Here is a 20,547-nt window from a genome sequence, read left to right as displayed (position 1 = left end):
AAACATTGTATGTATTTGTTTCCATAAATGGATCCATTTATGGAAACAAATACATACAATGTTTCAACCGCTGTATGGAAGGACAGTCCCAGAACTGTCATTAATAGTCTATTTCTGACAGTTCTATGACATTCCCTCCATACAGCGGTTGAAACAGCTGTATGGAGTGAATGTCCCAGAACTGTCAGAAATAGACAATTTATGACAGTTCTGGGACTGTCCTTCCATACAGCGGTTGAAACATTGTATCTATTTTTTTCCATAAATGACATTCTGCAAATACACTTAGAGGAGCGCTGCAGATACACTTTTTGCCGGCTTGGAATTAATCTTATTTTCATCCTACTTCTTCTTCTTCATCCTCATCCTCATAAGAAGAAAAAGAAGAAGTAGGATGAAAATAAGAATAATTCCAAGCCGGCAAAAAGTGTATCTGCAGCGCTCCTCTAAGTGTATCTGCAGAATGTCATTTATGGAAAAAAATAGATACAATGTTTCAACCGCTGTATGGAGTGAATGTCCCAGAACTGTCATAAATAGTCTATTTCTGACAGTTCTGGGACATTCACTCCATACAGCTGTTTCAACCGCTGTATGGAGGGAATGTCATAGAACTGTCAGAAATAGACTATTAATGACAGTTCTGGGACTGTCCTTCCATACAGCGGTTGAAACATTGTATCTATTTGTTTCCATAAATGGATCCATTTCTATGACAGTTCTATGACATTCCCTCCATACAGCGGTTGAAACAGCTGTATGGAGTGAATGTCCTAGAACTGTCAGAAATAGACTATTTCTGACAGTTCTGGGACTGTCCTTCCATACAGCGGTTGAAACATTGTATGTATTTGTTTCCATAAATGGATCCATTTATGGAAACAAATACATACAATGTTTCAACCGCTGTATGGAAGGACAGTCCCAGAACTGTCATTAATAGTCTATTTCTGACAGTTCCATGACATTCCCTCCATACAGCGGTTGAAACAGCTGTATGGAGTGATTGTCCCAGAACTGTCAGAAATAGTCTATTTCTGACAGTTCTGGGACATTCACTCCATACAGCTGTTTCAACCGCTGTATGACATTCCCTCCATACAGCGGTTGAAACAGCTGTATGGAGTGATTGTCCCAGAACTGTCAGAAATAGTCTATTTCTGACAGTTCTGGGACATTCACTCCATACAGCTGTTTCAACCGCTGTATGGAGGGAATGTCATGGAACTGTCAGAAATAGACTATTAATGACAGTTCTGGGACTGTCCTTCCATACAGCGGTTGAAACATTGTATGTATTTGTTTCCATAAATGGATCCATTTATGGAAACAAATACATACAATGTTTCAACCGCTGTATGGAAGGACAGTCCCAGAACTGTCATTAATAGTCTATTTCTGACAGTTCCATGACATTCCCTCCATACAGCGGTTGAAACAGCTGTATGGAGTGATTGTCCCAGAACTGTCAGAAATAGTCTATTTCTGACAGTTCTGGGACATTCACTCCATACAGCTGTTTCAACCGCTGTATGACATTCCCTCCATACAGCGGTTGAAACAGCTGTATGGAGTGATTGTCCCAGAACTGTCAGAAATAGTCTATTTCTGACAGTTCTGGGACATTCACTCCATACAGCTGTTTCAACCGCTGTATGGAGGGAATGTCATGGAACTGTCAGAAATAGACTATTAATGACAGTTCTGGGACTGTCCTTCCATACAGCGGTTGAAACATTGTATGTATTTGTTTCCATAAATGGATCCATTTATGGAAACAAATACATACAATGTTTCAACCGCTGTATGGAAGGACAGTCCCAGAACTGTCATTAATAGTCTATTTCTGACAGTTCCATGACATTCCCTCCATACAGCGGTTGAAACAGCTGTATGGAGTGATTGTCCCAGAACTGTCAGAAATAGTCTATTTCTGACAGTTCTGGGACATTCACTCCATACAGCTGTTTCAACCGCTGTATGGAGGGAATGTCATGGAACTGTCAGAAATAGACTATTAATGACAGTTCTGGGACTGTCCTTCCATACAGCGGTTGAAACATTGTATGTATTTGTTTCCATAAATGGATCCATTTATGGAAACAAATACATACAATGTTTCAACCGCTGTATGGAAGGACAGTCCCAGAACTGTCATTAATAGTCTATTTCTGACAGTTCTATGACATTCCCTCCATACAGCGGTTGAAACAGCTGTATGGAGTGAATGTCCCAGAACTGTCAGAAATAGACTATTTATGACAGTTCTGGGACTGTCCTTCCATACAGCGGTTGAAACATTGTATCTATTTTTTTCCATAAATGACATTCTGCAAATACACTTAGAGGAGCGCTGCAGATACACTTTTTGCCGGCTTGGAATTAATCTTATTTTCATCCTACTTCTTCTTCTTCATCCTCATCCTCATAAGAAGAAAAAGAAGAAGTAGGATGAAAATAAGAATAATTCCAAGCCGGCAAAAAGTGTATCTGCAGCGCTCCTCTAAGTGTATCTGCAGAATGTCATTTATGGAAAAAAATAGATACAATGTTTCAACCGCTGTATGGAGTGAATGTCCCAGAACTGTCAGAAATAGTCTATTTCTGACAGTTCTGGGACATTCACTCCATACAGCTGTTTCAACCGCTGTATGGAGGGAATGTCATAGAACTGTCAGAAATAGACTATTAATGACAGTTCTGGGACTGTCCTTCCATACAGCGGTTGAACTGTCCCCATTAATAGTCTATTTCTGACAGTTCTATGACATTCCCTCCATACAGCGGTTGAAACAGCTGTATGGAGTGAATGTCCCAGAACTGTCAGAAATAGACTATTTCTGACAGTTCTGGGACATTCCCTCCATACAGCGGTTTCCGGCAAAAAGTGTATGTGCAGAGTTCCTCTATTCTGCAGATACACTTAGAGGAGCTCTGCAGATACACTTAGAGGAGCTCTGCACATACACTTTTTGCCGGCTTGGAATTATTCTTATTTTCATCCTACTTCTTCTTCTTCTTCTTCTTCTTCATCCTCATCCTCATCCTCTTCTTCTTCTTCTGAGGATGAGGATGAGGATGAAGAAGAAGAAGAAGAAGAAGAAGTAGGATGAAAATAAGATTAATTCCAAGCCGGCAAAAAGTGTATGTGCAGAGCTCCTCTAAGTGTATCTGCAGAATAGAGGAACTCTGCACATACACTTTTTGCCGGCTTGCAATTATTCTTATTTTCATCCTACTTCTTCTTCTTCTTCTTCTTCTTCTTCATCCTCTTCTTCTTCTTCTGAGGATGAGGATAAAGAAGAAGAAGAAGAAGAAGAAGAAGAAGAAGAAGAAGTAGGATGAAAATAAGATTAATTCCAAACAGGCAAAAAGTGTATGTGCAGAGCTCCTCTAAGTGTATCTGCAGAATAGAGGAACTCTGCACATACACTTTTTGCCGGCTTGGAATTATTCTTATTTTCATCCTACTGCTTCTTCTTCTTCTTCATCCTCATCCTCATCCTCAGAAGAAGAGGATGAGGATGAGGATGAAGAAGAAGAAGAAGAAGAAGAAGTAGGATGAAAAGAAGAATAATTCCAAGCCGGCAAAAAGTGTATGTGCAGAGTTCCTCTATTTCTGACAGTTCTCTCACAGCTTCTTCACATGAACAGTGGTTGAAACATCTGTATCCTAAATGTAAACTAATAGATACAATGTTTCAACCGCTAAACATGTGTTCCTTCTGTCAGAGAACTGTCAGAAATAGCGGAGCTCACTGCAGGGACACTTTTGCCGGCTGATAGGGAAATGTTCGATTCGCGCACCCGAAGTAGGCAAAATTTCGGTTTCGCCGCGAATCGAATATTTCCTGAAATTCGACTCGAATTCCGGTTCGCCTGGTTCGATTCGCTCATCTCTAGTCACAACCATAAGCACTATGTTTGGAGAGAGGTCAACAAGGTCTATAGGAAGCTGGAGACCGTAACATCAATGCTCATACATATAAAATTTATACTGGTTTTACACTATTGGAGTGCTTTCTTTTTGTATGTCATATACCAATCCTATATGCAAACTTTATGGTGATTGTTTCTGGATTAATATACAAACGCTGTTTGACTTATCTTATGAGGGACAAAGTCTCTCTGGTAAGCCTTAGAGTTGTTGATGAAGGACACGTAGTGATTTGGATATAGATCACATCAGATTTATGAAGAGGACTGTTTTCTTGTCCCTTTTATGCACTTGGTGGAAGTCACTAACTATGAAATTTGGACTTTTACCTTTTAATATTTATGTATTCTGTGTTATTTTTAAATTTTTAGTGCTGCACAGGTTGATGTATCACTATAGCGAGGAGGATACCATCCCCACTGTGAAGCATGGTGGTTACTCACTGATGTTTTGGGGATGTGCGAACTCTAAAGGCACAGATAATCTTGTGAAAATGAATGGCAAGATAAATGCAGTATGTTATCAGAAAATATTGGCAGACAATTTGCATACTTCTGTATGAAAGCTGACCATGGGATGCTCTTGGACTTTTCAGTACAACAATGACCCTAAGCACAAGACCAAGTTGACCCTCCAGTGGTTACAGCAGAAAAAGGTAAAGGTTCTGGAGTGACCATCACAGTCTTCTGATCTTAATATCATCGAGCCACTCTGGGGAGATCTCAAACGTGCGGTTTATGCTAGACGACCAAAGACTTTGCATGACATGGAGGGATTTTGCCAAGACAAATGGGCAACTATACCACCTGCAAGAATTTGGGGCCTCATAGACAATTATTACAAAAGACTGCATGCTCTTATTGATGCTAAAAGGGGCAATACACAGTATTAATTCTCCAAGAGTATGCAAATTTTTGGGCACATCTGTGTGTATATATATATATATATATATATATATATATATATATATATATATATATAATCTCTGTATTTAGATATTTGCTTGGTGTCAAGTCCTAAAGATCACATTTCGCACATATGAGCACTCCCAGCACAGTGACCAAGCTGTTATAGAAAGTTTCCATTCTCTGTTTATGGTTGAGAGTACATGAAGTAGGCTCCTAAATATGTGACCACTGTGACAGTCAATCACAGTGATCACATGATTGGGATGTCCTTCCCACCTCCCAGGGTAAAGACCCAGCTAAGGGGCCACCAGACCATTTTTTGTGATGTGCAGCTGTGCTACATTAACTGACAATTGTGCGGTCATGCAACACTGTACATAAATGAAATTTATGTAATTTTTTTCCACAAATAGAGCTTTCTTTTGGTAGTATTTGATCACCTCTGCATTATTTTTTGCACTATAAACTAAAAAAGACCGACAATTTAAAGAAACAAAAACAATATTTTTAGCTTTTTGAAATAAAACACATCCAATAAAAAAAATTGAAAATTAGGTTTCTTCATAAATTTAGGACAAAGTGTATTCTGCTACACTTTGTCCTACACTTCTGGTTTGGTAAGCAAAATCCCAATAAGAGTATATTAACTAGATACTTGAAAGTGATAGCGTCTACAAATGTCGGTATATATGTTGGAATTTTTTATTTACTTCCCAGAACTTGCATCCAGCAGACCTCTCCCTTCTAGGCCCTGTGGGTGTAGAGGTACTCACAGTGTCCTTGTCCTGCAGTTGTGGATAGAACTGCTTTCATGCCTTCTAACTGAGCTGGATCCTCTCCAAGCTTTGCAGGCTGTCCTTCCCCGATGGACAGCTGGGCAGTGGAGCTCCCTCTTTCAGCTTCTCCTCAGCTCCAGCCTCCAGCCTTAAAGCAGAACCCACCTCCTCTTGGGCTCCCTCCCAAGCTTTACAGCAACACCTCTCAGCAATCCATCTTCCACCCAAGTTCTCTTGCTAGCATGGCTCTCCCATGTTTATGGACTGGTCTACCAAACTACCAGAGCTTCCTCGCTGGGATTGGTCAGACTCCCATGAATATGCACATTGATTTCTCCGCCCTTTGGCTTCTGAAAGCTTCTATGGACCTTCATAACCAGGTGGAGGCAACAGAGTCCTAACCTGCTGAGCAATCCAGCCTGACCTCACACTGAACCCACAGTAATTCAGGCTCACTCACTACCATAAGCCAAAAAAAATGTACCTCACACTAGCCCGACAAGTGGGCAATACAAAATAAATAGGATTTTTTTTTTGTAAAAAGCTCCCATCCCTCTGTGCTCATATAAATGTGAACAGGCATGTAGGTTCTGCATGCATGTGTACAGGGCTCATGCTAGATTTGTTTGCGCCCTAGAGAAGACCAGCTCCTTGCACCCCATCCCCCAAAAAAATAAAACTTCACTTGTAGTTCTACTACTTCACCCCTCTTGCACACATCCTTTTTCCCCAAAAATTTTCCACCCTAGCACAAATTCTCTCCCCCAATCCCCCCAATCCCACCTCTTAGGACAACCTCCTCAAAATTACCCTTCTCAGCACAAATTCTTTTTCCCCACCCAAACCATCCTCCTAGCACTAATCCCCCTTCCTAGCACAACCCCTCCCAACCCCCCTCCTAACACAAATCCCCTCCCAATTCTCCCTCCTAGCACAACCTTTCCCCCAATCCACTCTCCTAGCACAAATCCGCCCCAATCCTTCCTCCAGGTGTAAATTCTCCCCAATCCCCCCTCCCAGCACAAATCTCCCCCCAATCCCACCTCCTAGCACAAATCTCCCCCAAATCCCCACTCCTAGCACAAATCCTCCCAATCCCCCCTCCCAGCATCAATCCTCTTACTTCAGTCCCCCCACCTAGGACAAACTTTCCCAATTCCCTCCACTAACTAAAACCTCTGCAAATTACTCTTCCCAACATAAAATATTCCCACTTACCCAAATACACCCCCCCCAGCAAGCTACCCCCCCCAAACTTGCAGGCAAGAAACCAGGTAGAGGTGTGGGTGTGCTGTTCTCTCACTCCTGTCAGTGGAGCAATCCTCCATACAGCAGATAACATAGGATCGCTCTTGGATCGGGCTGTACACAGCTTGATTATCCTGCCCCCTACCTCCTCCTATGACTGATCAGCTCTCGGCAATAGGGAGCCAGGGAAGGAATCAAACACTGAACATGCCAATGTAAGAGTGATTCTGTTTCATCTGCTTTATCTAGGATCGCTCCACTGACAGGAGAGGAGAGCACAGCTCGCACCTCCTGGCTCTTCCCCATCATTTCTCCTTTGCAGGATTCACTTCTCCAGGCTGCTCTCCCCTTGTTCCAGCTGTGAGTGAAAAGCACTCAATGGCCAGGCACAGCATCCATGGAAAGACTGGCCTGGGTGTGAACAACTGAAATCTGGGGGGGCGTAACCCACCCTAGCACCCCCCTAGATCTGGCCATGATGGTGAGTAGGGAAACCAGTGTCCTTGTCTGTGCCCCAGGTAGCTGTGCGCCCTAGGTGGCTGCCTAGTTTGCCTAGTGGTAGCACCTGCCCTGCATGTGCAAACAGTGATTGCACCAGCACCACAAAGATGAGGTATTGCTACAAATGTCAGAGTGAAAGCAATAATTTTAGCAGCAGATCTCACATTTAATTCTAAACTGGTAATCTGTAAAAGCTTTTACAGCATTACCTATAGAGAGTTTTAGGTACCATAGTTTGTTGCCATTTCATGGGTGAGCAAAACTTTAAACATGTTAGGTATCCATTTACTTGGCTCAATAGAATATTTTATCAAAAAAATGTTTATTATTATGTGTTTGTGTGCACTAAAATGCATTTAAGTGTATTTTTTTTCTGAAAATGTATGTTTGAAATTGAAATAACCATCATTTTATTCTCCAGTGCCTCTGCTTTTAGAACATTTCTAATGTTTTGGAGTTCTAAGTAATTTTCTTGCAATTTTTATATATATTTGAAATTTTAAAATTGGTCCGGTAGGCAAGTGGTTAAATCCACTTACTGTTGCTTGACTTAGTACCATTTCTGCAAGTCAGTTCCAAATGTCTACTACTCTTTCACCAAACTAATACTTTTTACAAATTTTGTTTTGCACTTAGTTCCTGCTAGTTTTAGGTCATGTCTCCAAATTCTTGATCTCAGATTCAGATTGAAAATCATACCCTCCTAAATCTTACTGGAACACTTAAAGCAGTATTAAAGCCAAACCAAAAAATATAAATATATTGCAGCTTACTAATCATTAGATGTGGTTGCTGCATTTATTTTCTTTTGGTAAAGGGGACACCTTTTGACAGCAGCAACAGTTCTTTTGGGATAAAGGTTTTACATAATAAATAAAAGCTGAACATGTAAGCACTCCTGTTAGTGGTAATTGGTTATCTCTCTAACTACTACATCTGCAGGAGAGTTTTATTTTGGGAAAACAACAGACTTATCAGCTGGATCACCAGGTGAAAATAACGTAAAGAAGGCAAAAAAACAGAAAACTAATGCAGCTATCACATCTAAGAATTAGTAATCTACAATGTAATAAATGTTTGCTTTTGGGTTTAATACCGCTTTAACGTAGTTGATTATGTCAGATATTAAAATGATACCACAGTTTTTTTTTCTTTAGTAACAAACATGTTATATTTACCTGCACTGTGCAATGGTTTTGCACAGAGCTGTCCTGAACCTCCTCTTCTCAGGTCCCCCACTGGTGCTCCTGGCTCCTACCCCCTGCTGAATGTCCCCATAGCAAGCAGTCTGTTATGGGGGACACTCGTGCATGCTCATTCCCAAGCTCTGCCTTCGCTCCCTCCTCATTGGCAGTCATTGACTGCAACAGGAGCCAATGGATGCTGTCTTTGAGCCAATGGGAGGGAGAGAGTGGGGAGAGCTGCTTCTTTCATGGACATCACTAGATTAAGATCAGTTCCGCTGAGTATAAGGTGGGGGGGGACTGGGGAGAAGTACACAGAAGGTTTTTTATCTTCATGTGTAGAATGCATGAAGTTAAAATACCTTCAGCCTTCAGAACCACTTTAGGAGATGTGTTCTGTGTAATTTGCCTGCGTTGCCTTAAAACGTCCTCCCAGTTTTTATCATGAACTACAAAGTAATTCACCCTTAGGGGTAATGAATAAGCTCTGTCTTTAGCGTGAAACATATTTACCTGCCAGTCCCCCACTGTATTTCCACTGTCTGTATTGGTTTTATCTTGGTTCAATAAAGTGGATTGTTTGGAGTGCAGCCAATCTGATGTCCTTTGTTCTCATCTAATTCACCCTTATGTTGTGGACATGAGAAGAGGGGAAATGTTTCAGTAGTTTAACAAAAAACTACTGGGCAAGGACATTTCTTGTGATTTTAGCCCAGAAAAGGTCATGTTTTGTCAGTACACACCAAGAAATTAGGAACAATGTGCATTTCTGATGGCATTTATTTTCTTCTACTTGCTGGGACCTGAAAATAATGAAATATGGTGTACTGAAATATGTTTTTTTCCCCTGGCAAATGCTTTAAGCAGTGTGCCATGCAGTTTGTTTTTTCTTTTACATTTTTAAAACAGTGTTAAAATTGGTTTTAACTTCAGCAAGATATAAGAGTAGCTGTATAGATAATCTGCTGTAAATTCTTTATTTCTCCATTTCTCATGTCACAGCTGTTTAGCATTACCTAGATGGCAGTTATGGAACATTTGTGTAAGAAATCCATGTATTATTATTTATTTTCACATTTACTTTAACTTTCTTCATTCTTTCTTTTCTCACTGTTTGGGCTTATTTATTTTTCCTGAGCAGTTACCCTTTTTATGGTTGCATTCAATGGATGTAAAAATACTAACTGGGTGTATTTTTGTGCTTTGTTCTCTCTTTATTGTACTTTGTAATTAACGAGACCCATACTGCCCATTCAGGATTAGAGGCTAGATTTACTTATAAAACAACATTCAGCCATTTCTCTTCTCTGTTGAGGCCAGGCTTGCAAACCCTATATGTTTAATAGTATTGGTGCGTCCACGGTTGTTTTGCCTGGTGATTGGCAGCTCAGACCTAAGAACTGCATCATCGAAGGAGGTCAAATTCTCCTCCATATCTGGATATACAAGTTATTTACTAAGGACTTTAACAGTGCAATGGAGAAGTGCACTAAATATATGTATACATAGTTGGCAGTTATTCTTTCAAGAAAACCTCTATAATCTTTGGCCAACAAATTAGAAACAAGCAATTATGATCAGTCTAAACTGATTCCATACTCAAAATTTTTATGTATTAAATTCTAGAAAAGTATTACTATGTTGATTTGTGATATGTGGCGCTCACAGACAGGTTTAAACTGTGCAATGTCCATTCTGCATCTACTGTGTCCTCCTATGCCCATGCTGCATGTATGATTAGGCTGCATATATGATTAGGCATTCTTCTTTAAAAAAAATGTTAGCTGTATGCATTTTACCAGTGTCAACAAAACACTTGGCAATCGTTCTTGAGGTACCACTGGCATTGGCTCACAGATAGAAATATCTAAGCGTTCCATTTCATTTTGACATACATTTTTAAATTTTATTACACTTTCACTATATAAGAATTCTAAGTGCAACAAAGTTCTGAGAATGTTAGTAAACACTAATTTAAAGTATTCAAAGAATAAAAGAAAACCTGCCTTTGATACCTTCTAACAGAATGAAAAGATCTACAGCTCTACTATAGCGGGAAAGGTTAACAAGTACTGCTCTGGTTGCCTTCTCTTCTGTTTAGTGGTTTGTATTTGAAGTGAACAGCTATTTGTTGCCTGTGATGTCAGGCTATTTCTAATCTAGGCTTTTATACACTGTTTTGGTTTTTTTTTTTCTTTTCTATTACTGCCATGATGCCATGAAGATAAAAGCATCTCTAAACTATTGTGTTCCTTACTTTCAGTTTTGTTTTCAAGCAGTGTCAGATTGATGTTGAGAGATCATGGAATCAAAGAAGTCTATAAATATTTGGGAAAGTTGTGTATGCATTGTGTATATGTATAGTGTGTGCACACAGAATGTGGGATTTCAAATTAGTTTTTCTTGTTGGCGCAAAATGCATTTATTTCTCAGGAAACCTGATAAGCAGCAGCATTAGATACCCATTGCTTCCAAGTTGTAACAAATAATATAACACTATAAACCCAGGTTCTTATGGAACTAAATTGATATAGTTATTTTAATTTTTTAGGTTCTTCCTCGACAAACATGTGGTTTATTCACTCATACTATATTCTATAAAGAGTATCCTGGGGGTCCAATTGAACTTGATAAAAACATTCAAGGAGGGGAGCTTTTCTTTACACTCATCCTCAACCCGGTAAGTATCTACAAAAACTCTAGCGTATTTTCAGAAAGCATATATTTTAATTGTATTACTGCAACATTGCCTGAAATTAAATTATGTTGACTTTTTCTTGCTTGCTGTTCCATAATTTCAATACTTTATTTCACATTTGTCAGTGCTCCCTTCTGGGGGTCACCTTAATTCCTCAGTGATCAAGATATCAGAATCTAAGTATAGCAGTTGGCTAGAATTAAGCCCAGATGTTTTTGTGTTTGGAGGTCAGTACCGCAGAATAATGGCAACAGAAACATTGAATTCCTCTGTGGCTTGAAAGACCTTCTCCAGTTATAGACTTCTGATCCTTTTTATATCATTATAAACAAATATACTGCCTGTCTTAGGATTCCTCTTTACAACCTTTGGAGCAAGAATCTTTCATTATGCCGATGAAGCTCTTTGGTACGCATTCATTTGATCAGTTTGGGGGGTCATTATTCTTGATTGCAAAATCCTGCATGTTCTTCATAGTATATAAGGAGTGGCCTTATTGTCATCTCTTACGTCATTGACTACATGAAGGTGGGTAAGCACAGAAAATATTGCTTTACTGCAGACCTGCAGAACTTTCTGAAGAAAACAAAGACATAACATAGTAATCAGAGTTGTACAGTCCAAAATGAACTGTTATTGTTTTTGTTTTTTTTTTGGGGGGGGGGGGTTTGCCTTTTTAATCTTAATACTATATTCTTACTGCATGTGTTAGTGATTGAGGGAATTGAATTAAGACACAAATGCTTGCTACTAGTGATAAGTGAATTTATTTAAATTATTTAAGATATACATCAAACTGGGTGGATCAATTTGCATGGTAACAAATCAGCAATCCATTGAGAAAATTTGCCTACAACAGTCTTCCCCACACACAAACACATAAACACACTCACATTCTTGCTGACCCTCAGTCAGTGAGTGAATGGGCCAGTAGCTCATCATAAATTGTATAAAGATATTTCAAAAGCTGGAATTATCAGTGCAAAGTAAAAATAATTTAGTGCAATACAAATAGGAGCAGCACATGTGTTATAATGACCCAGGACATAAAGCCAAGCACAGTTCATTTTTTTTAATATTAAGTGATCAGGTATTTATACACCCAACATGAAGCAAGTATTGAGGGCCTTTCCTATTAATGTCAACGTCAGCAACAAAATATTCACCTGCAAAGTTGGTTGCCAGACTCACTAGATCATCAACTGAGAACGCAGTGAGTGACTTACCGATCGAAGTTTGCCACATATGTAACTCTCACTTTTCCAGAAATATTGTTTGGCATTTAGACCTGAAAGTTAAAAAAAATAAAACAGGAGACCAGAAATGGATCAGAAATGAAAAATAACAGTCATTAATTTTTGTTAAAGATTGAAGCTTGTAACTGAGGCCACAATATATGCACGTAAATTATATATTACTTATATGTTCTATAAATATATCACTTTTATGTTATATTCAGAAAAATAATACTCAATACAACTCGTTAAGTGTGGTAAATTTTTGTAAAGACTATAAAGCATTTTAGATGTTTAGGACTTTAAGCCAAGCACATTACAAGCAGGAGTTTATCCATGAATGTATTACTTTTTCTATATAATTTTCAGTTTCATTCCCTTACTGACTCTTCAACACTAAAGCCATCTTGTGCTGTCAGACTTAAAGGCATTATATACTTTCAAATGTTTATTTGTTTTTTTAACTACTGTAGCATTGGTGCAGTTATATTCACAGTGTTTTTTGTTTGCCTTACCTTGGAATTCTGGGCTCACATGTTGTAGCTGCAGTTTGTAGTGTCAAGACTAGTTAATTCCCCAAGTCCATGTATTGCTTCAGCTACCCTGTCCTTATCCTCTAATAGGCCAGGACAACTTTCTGTTTTGGGTCACAAAGCATCCATTGTTTGCCTTGCCATCTACTTTGTGTCTCATTACAAATATTGGAGTACCAATGCCAATGCTTTCTGTATGTCTGTGAACAGAGGCGGACTGACAACTCATGGGGCCCCTGGGCAATAGGGGATTATGGGGCCCCTGTATCCTTGACCAAACTCAAAAAAAGCCTATGAAAAATGTACCAGGGGCATCTCATGGGGCCCCCTACTGACCCCGGGCCCTCGGGCAGTGCCCGAGTTTCCAAATGGTCAGTCCGCCCCTGTCTGTGAATGTTCTGTCTGCTTGTATCTATGTCAGATCTAATTGCTATGTACAATAGCTCTCACCTGTATGAGCAATAGACTGGGAGACCCAGGAGTGGGGATATCTAGTATCCTCACAGGAAATATCAGTTCTCACCAGTGTTAAAATATTTTTGTCAACTAAATTAACACTATTTTAGTCAACTAAAATACGACTAAAATTCTAACAATTCAAATGCCTAAAATACAGCTAAAACTAAAATGCTATTTTAGTCAAAAGACTATAATTAAAACTAAATTGAAATTTGATGTCACAATTAACACTGGTTAATTAGATTAGCTTTTAGTTGACTAAAATTATTTTAGTCAACTAAAATGTACTGGAGATTTTAGTCAACTAAAATACGACTAAAACTTTAACAATACAGATGACTAAAATATGACTACAACTAAAATGCCATTTTAGTCCAAATACTATGACTAAAACTAAATTGAAATTTGACATTAAAATTAACACTGGTTATACTGTATAACACAACCCACTAGGTTTTAGTTGACTAAAATGCACTAAAGATTTTAATCAACTAAAATGTAATGGAGATGTTAGTTGACTAAAATATGACTAAAGCTAAAACAATTCAGATTACTAAAATATGATTAAAACTAAATTAGCATTTTAGTTAAAAGACGATGACTAAAGCTAAATTGAAATGTGATGTCAAAATGAACACTGGTTCTCAACAGACAGAGGTTATGCATTAAGGGCTCATGTACACTGCAGCTGATAAACTCACATTTAGGAGCTGTTCAGCGTTTTTTTCTAGCAGCCCCTGAACTCACCCTACTGTTTTCCTGTGTGTCCATGTACACATCTTCATTTACAGTCTTTTACAGGCAGTTGAGTTTACAGTCGTTTTTTGCGTTCAGATGTCGATTTTATCAGCGTTTCAAACGCAACACGCTTGTAAAAGCAGCTAAACAAGTCTAAACGCGGCAAATCATGTTTATAAGCATTTGCATTTGAAATTTTTTTTAACTCTTCCAGTTCCCAATGCTGTCTAGAGCCTTTTTTCATCATGAAAAATGCATGCAAACAGTTTTCAAGGTACTCAGATGGACAAAACACTAAACACAGGATGTTCTTGCCAAGCTGGTCACACATTGTAATGACCAATTCACACCTCAGACCTCTCCCACTCTTGGAAACAAAAGATATGCTAATGAAAATTCATGCCTCAAATTCCTCATGCAGACCCCCTGCCAGGTGGCCTTAATGACTCAGTCTACCAGACACCTATCCCACCCTTGGAATCAAAAGAAATGTTAATGAGCATCTCACACCTAATTATCGCAACACATACTTCTCTCTCTGCTTCTACTGTGTGTATTTCTCTGAAACAGTCTGAAATAGTTAATAATTTACCACTTTTCAGTGCATTCTGGGCATTTGGGAGGTTCTCCTGTGCTTATCTTTAAAAAACGCTTCTAAACGCAAATGTGCACAAATACGCATAAACGCGTTATGCAAACGTGGCTAAACAGACGTTTTTTAACCTAGGTTTTCCAGCAGTCAGTTTCCATCGTTCAGAAACGTCTCCTGTACATGGGGCCTAACCTGTGCAGTGTCATGTTCAGGGGCGGACTGACAACCTATAGGGCCCCTGGGCAATAGGGGATCATGGGGCCACTGTGTCCTCACCCACACTCAAACCACACCGAAAAAAAGCCTATGAAAGGTACCAGGGGCATCTCATGGGGCCCCCTACTGACCCCGGGCCCTCGGGCAGTGCCCGAGTACCCGAATGGTCAGTCCGCCCCTGGTCATGTTGAATATGGTCATGTTGAATACCTTATGTTTCTACACAAATAGAAACTGCTGTCACAGGAATGAGAAGATTTTCTCTACTGTAGGCTGTGCATACGAGGCAACAAATGACACCATGAAACTACATGATCAAAACACATATTCTGCAGGAGAAAAACATAAAGTGTGGGTATGAATGTTCACCATGCCTTTAAGTGAATTCTGCACTTAAGAATTAGCATTGAATACTAAAGTGTAACAAACTGTGCAATGTCTTAAATGCATTCCATCATCCAGCATTTTGCAAAGATATACACTTGTAAAGCAGCATAGCAACTGGTATTTCAAGAAGAAAAAAGTATGTGTCTATAGGCCACCTGTACATCATTCCTCTCTAAGGACTTCTAAGTGTCAGCATGGCATCATGGTTCCTCTAATGGTAGCTGCAGGAGCTCTTTCATTACAAGTTCCCCAGAACTTCCATGGCAACATAAGCCACGGTGAGCAGGCATGAAATGAACATGAACATGATTGTATTTAGACACAAACACGGCACTAAACAACAACTATTTACAGTGTTGGTTTCAGTGTGCACTGGATGGAGAATACTCCTGCCTAGACAGGCAATCAGGGCGCTCTGTAAACAAAATAACAAGTAGGTTGGAAAGAGAAAAATGACTTTTTTATGTTCCTAAGTTTATTTTTCCAGTTCTGCTTCAAGACTTCTTTATTGAATACAGTCAGTTTTTCTTTGCTTTACTGAATAAGCCCAAAAATGTATTCTTTCATGTTGGATCAAATGATTCTTACCATACAATAAGCAGGTTGTTGTATGATTTACTAAAGGAAAGAAAAACTGGAGGTATCAGCTGTAGCAGCTAGTCAGATGCTTGAACTGAAGAGCTAAAGAAGACAAATTATTTATTTTATTCATAAAAAAGGAAAATAAGTCAAACCTGGCAGGAAAATGCAAATTTCCAGCAGTTGTTTCAACTTAATTAGTGATTAATTGTTCTTTTTAATGTAAAGGATAGGGAGAGGTTTCTTTGTTTGATGTAGGACATACCAATGTCTTGTAGAGAGGTTGATATATGTGCATGCAAAACTTTCTATAAAGCACAAACGTTTTTTAATGCTAATTTTTTGAAATGTGAAGAAATACATACAGTTTTTTTAACTAATAGTTATTGGCTAGATTTTGTGCCTCAAAAGCCCTGTTTCTCATAATTTCTTTTATTATGTTCTGAATTTTGGGATGTTGCTACAAACATAAATAGACATACATTTCATGTACTAAGAACCAAATATTCAAGTTATTTTATTGTTCTTTAAAATCATACATTTACAAACCTATCTTCAGGCCGCTGGCATGTTTTGTTGATTTCCTCTCAGAAACACAAGTGGATAAATCACTAAATTAGTCAACTAAATGGCACACACAGTGGCTTCAATGAACAGGCCAAGCAATTCAATTGCATTATTACAAGACGTGCCCACATATAAACTGGAACTAAATAATATATTATAAGGGTTAGTCTACCCAAAGGAGATATTTTAGTTTTAAGTAAAACAAGGTGAGCTGAGTTAGCCCCTAGGTTCTTATGGGTCTCAAATTCTTTGACAGGGAGGTATGTATTTCTTTATTCTTGACTCTGCACCTGGAAGTTTGGGATTTTTTTTCACACATCTTTGCATCCCCTAGCTCTTCCTGTGGCATTCATCATATATATATATATATATATATATATATGGGTATATGATATGATATGGGGGATGTTTAGCTCAGAGGTAGATGCTCAGAGGTGAGTTCTTGCCAGACAGGAACTAAAATTAAGGGTAGCCCACTTTTTTATTAAATGATAAATGAAAAGTCCTTCCAACACAAGGTTTACCACACGGGGGTTTAAACTTCACTCAAAATAATACACAATGAAAATGCTGAGCCACCTGGCTCTCTGTTAGCAGTACCTCTGCTCGGTTTGGTCTCCCAGACCACTGGCTATTCAGTCTCTCTCAGCCTAGGTGACATCTGCTTACTGTTCAGGTCCCACCAGGCCTCTTGACAGACTTTTTCCTGTATCTCAGCTTGCTTCCCCCATAGATTCCCTCCAGCCCCTTGGACTCACTAGCCTAGCTGCTTGGATTTCTGCTTTAAAAGTAAGTTAATTGGTGATTAGTAGAAAATAGATGAATAAGGTTCTAAACGTGCATTTCAAAATAATGTAATGATTCTAAAATGGTAAACAGGGACTGTTGGATTGTCATTAAGGAATGGCATGCTACCCCCGATGGACCAGAGCAATTTTTTACATTTCCATTATGGGCCGGTTTATTCTGTAATAACTGTCTTTACTTAAAGTGGAGCTCCACCCAAAAGGGTAAGTTCTGCTTTAAAGACTGATCCTCCACTCCCCGTTAAGGATTGGCACCTTTGGGGAGCGGGAGGGACGGCTACCCAAAATTGATAGGTACCCGCTCCCACTTCTGCTGCGATCGCCTACCCTCCCAATAGTCTTCTGGGACACATGACAAGACCCTGAAGAAGTCCATTCACAAAGAGAAGCTCTGCTCATGCATGTGCAATGAGCACCCAGCTGTGAAGCCACAAGCTGTCACAGTCGGGTGCCCTCACTGAAGATGCCAGCGACTGGAAGACTGGACAGCCAGTGAAACAGGCTGCGGGGAGGACATGGGGGATCAAGGGACAGGTAAGTGTCCTTTTTTTAAAAGTCAGCAGCTATAGTTTTTGTAGATGTTGACTTTTAATTTTGTTTTATTTTCACTGAAACTCCGCTTTAAAATAACAAAGTAATACATATATTAATTTAAACAGCAAAAAAGGCTTTTTTGGTGCTATTGTCTTTTAAAAAAATATATGTGTATACAATCCAATACAAAAATATACAGAACTAAAACCATACTATTGTCTACTTGACCAGTGTTAATTCAAACTGTAATTAAAAAAATATATACATTTTATTCTATAATTTGTCCTGTTGACACTAAAATTAGCATCCTAGTATAAAGCACTGTGTAACAAAGTAAGCATAACAGACAGAAATGGACACTACCCCAACTAAAAATGGACTAACTGTGGATGGGTGGTGTTCACTAAGGACTCCTTCATGGGTGTTTGGATGCAGCTGCATCTACCCCCCCAGGTCCGTTCCACGATACTGGCAGATACAGTAGAAAGATGCACCAGCGGAAAAGGAAAAGCAACTGGTGAGGAAATAAAGGAATCTTTAATAAGCACTAAAGAGAGATACATGGATGTGCCTGAGCATGTGCAGGGTGACTCCACATGATATGTCTTATCAGAAAATAAGAGGGGGGCACTAGAAGAAGAGGAGGATCAGAGAAGTCAGGATCAAACAGCCTTTTTACACAATGCAAAGGATTAACCCCTTAGGTTCTGCAGTGAGTATAACAAGCATGCTTTACTGCATATACAGATTGATTTTGCTGTTGTGGGTTTAGTAACACTTTAAGACCTGCAGGTGACATCCTATTAATCTTATAGGAAAAGATTAACATTGAAGATGTCTCAAGTTCACATTAGATGACTAAAGCATGGCGAAACCCAAAAATAAACATCTGTTATTTTGCAGCTTACCAGTCTTTTTATAAGATTCCTGCATTTTTTTCTCTTTTCAGGCCCATCTAACTTACAGGAAGTGACAAGGACACTGTATTTCTGGCAACATTGGCAGGTGTTTTCTGTACTTGCTAAAATTGTTCTTCACTTGATGTAGCTTGCTCCCAATGGAGCAGCTGGATTTGATTTGAAGGATTCTCCTACCTTTATCAAGTGGTTAAACCCTGAATGGTTGCCAGAACATACCAAAAACCAGCTTAGGTAGAATATCTTCCTTTTTTTTGAGCTGCCACGCTACCAGGGAACTGGTTAGTAATTAGAGAACTTAATGCAGAAATACATGAACAGCAACAGTGGTGAATACATACAACAGTCAAAGACAAGGCACCTTATGAATTGATATATAGGTGTGAGTGGCAAAGGAGATGTTAAATTAACTTCAACTAACTCATGTTGTAAAAAAAAAAGTCTTTCTTTTTTGTGACTGGCCAGTGAAAAATAGATACACAAACATATGTATGTACAGCTGGCTAAGTTGTGGCCTGATAAGACTCTTATTAAATAGCTGTCATATTGTAATCCGCAGGTACAATGTGTGTTCCTTCATGCGCAGAGTAGTATTTTAGGCCAGACACCCAGTAATGGTTTTCTTTAAATGTCTCTATCCTTGATGATGGGCCCCTTATGAAATCAGCTAAAACGGTGTCTGGGATGTAATAGACACTGTTGATGCTGTGTACATAAACTGGCTGAAACAGCTTACTACTTGGTCAAGTTGTGATAAGGTTCTGGAACATAGGAGATCAACTGGTCTGCCTTAATGTCACTATTCAGGAACAAGTGGCTGAGGAGAGGTCATCCAGGAGTAAAGGGTGACCTTCTATAGATCATCAGTGACTGTTTATACCCTGTGGCCTTTCCAGGACTTGGCCAGCAATGTGTTAGTTTATTTATACAGTCACATGTGCTTGCAAGGACTCTTTAGCAGCATCAGACATTGTCTATTTACATGAACCCTCAGCAGGTAAGCAACTGAAGCTACATATGCGAATCCACAACAGATTCACATACATTTAAGGCAGGTTCTGAAACAAAGTTCTAAGTAGCAGTGCCTAACAGAGTTTCTAGTAAGCATTACAGCAATCTGTTTTCTCCTTGATTGGGCAGAGACTGAGAACAAATGGCACCAAAGAGTTGATCACTCATTGCAGAAGAAGTTTGAAATACAGCAGGCAACTGTATAGGTTGTGGATTGCCATTACTCTCAATGAAAATTCTAACTCTGACTTTCTTTACTACAACTTCAAGTCACTTATACTGCTGCTTTATCTTGTATAGTCCCAAACTCAAATTCTGTACTCTCACATGAGAGAGACACTCAGACTTTCAAAGAGAGGTAATAAGTTCCAGCTTCGTTGTCTCTGGGCATACCACACCTTGTTCTCCGGAAAGCTGCTGTTTTTCTTTGGTCCTTTCTTCTTTTCCCTTCTCTGTCTCTCTCCATAGCTGACAGTGCTCTGAAAAGCAGGTCAGGTAGGTTCCACCCACTTGTGTAAAGGTTTAGCTATTGCAGCACTTAATCTTCTAAAGGGACTATGCTTCTGTGAATTAGCAAACCCAGCCAGTCAAGTGTAAAAGGGCAGTCTAGCTCCCTATGGAGTGCTGCATTTAAAAAGTTCAGCTAAGTTCTGGTAAGCTGCATTATATACAGTTTTTGTTTTTGAATTTTGGTATTCTTGGACATTTATTTTCCTATTTG

General features: G+C 39.1%; 1 protein-coding gene across 2 annotated transcripts in view; it reads left to right on the top strand.

The window, feature by feature from the left end:
• LOC149450529 (bifunctional heparan sulfate N-deacetylase/N-sulfotransferase 3-like) overlaps nt 1-20,547 on the top strand; it is a 347,552-nt gene that overhangs the window by 208,155 nt on the left and 118,850 nt on the right. For both annotated transcript variants that reach the window (XM_089691786.1, XM_089691787.1), the window contains exon 6: nt 11,106-11,234. In XM_089691786.1, coding sequence (XP_089547912.1) covers nt 11,106-11,234 — 129 coding nt within the window. The remainder of the gene's footprint in view (nt 1-11,105; nt 11,235-20,547) is intronic.

The sequence above is a fragment of the Staurois parvus genome, unplaced genomic scaffold (genome assembly GCF_062004578.1).
Source record: "Staurois parvus isolate SC_StPar_1 unplaced genomic scaffold, SC_StPar_1.0 ptg000572l, whole genome shotgun sequence".
Taxonomy (NCBI): Eukaryota; Metazoa; Chordata; class Amphibia; order Anura; family Ranidae; genus Staurois; species Staurois parvus.
This window is presented reverse-complemented; position numbering and strand designations above follow the sequence as displayed.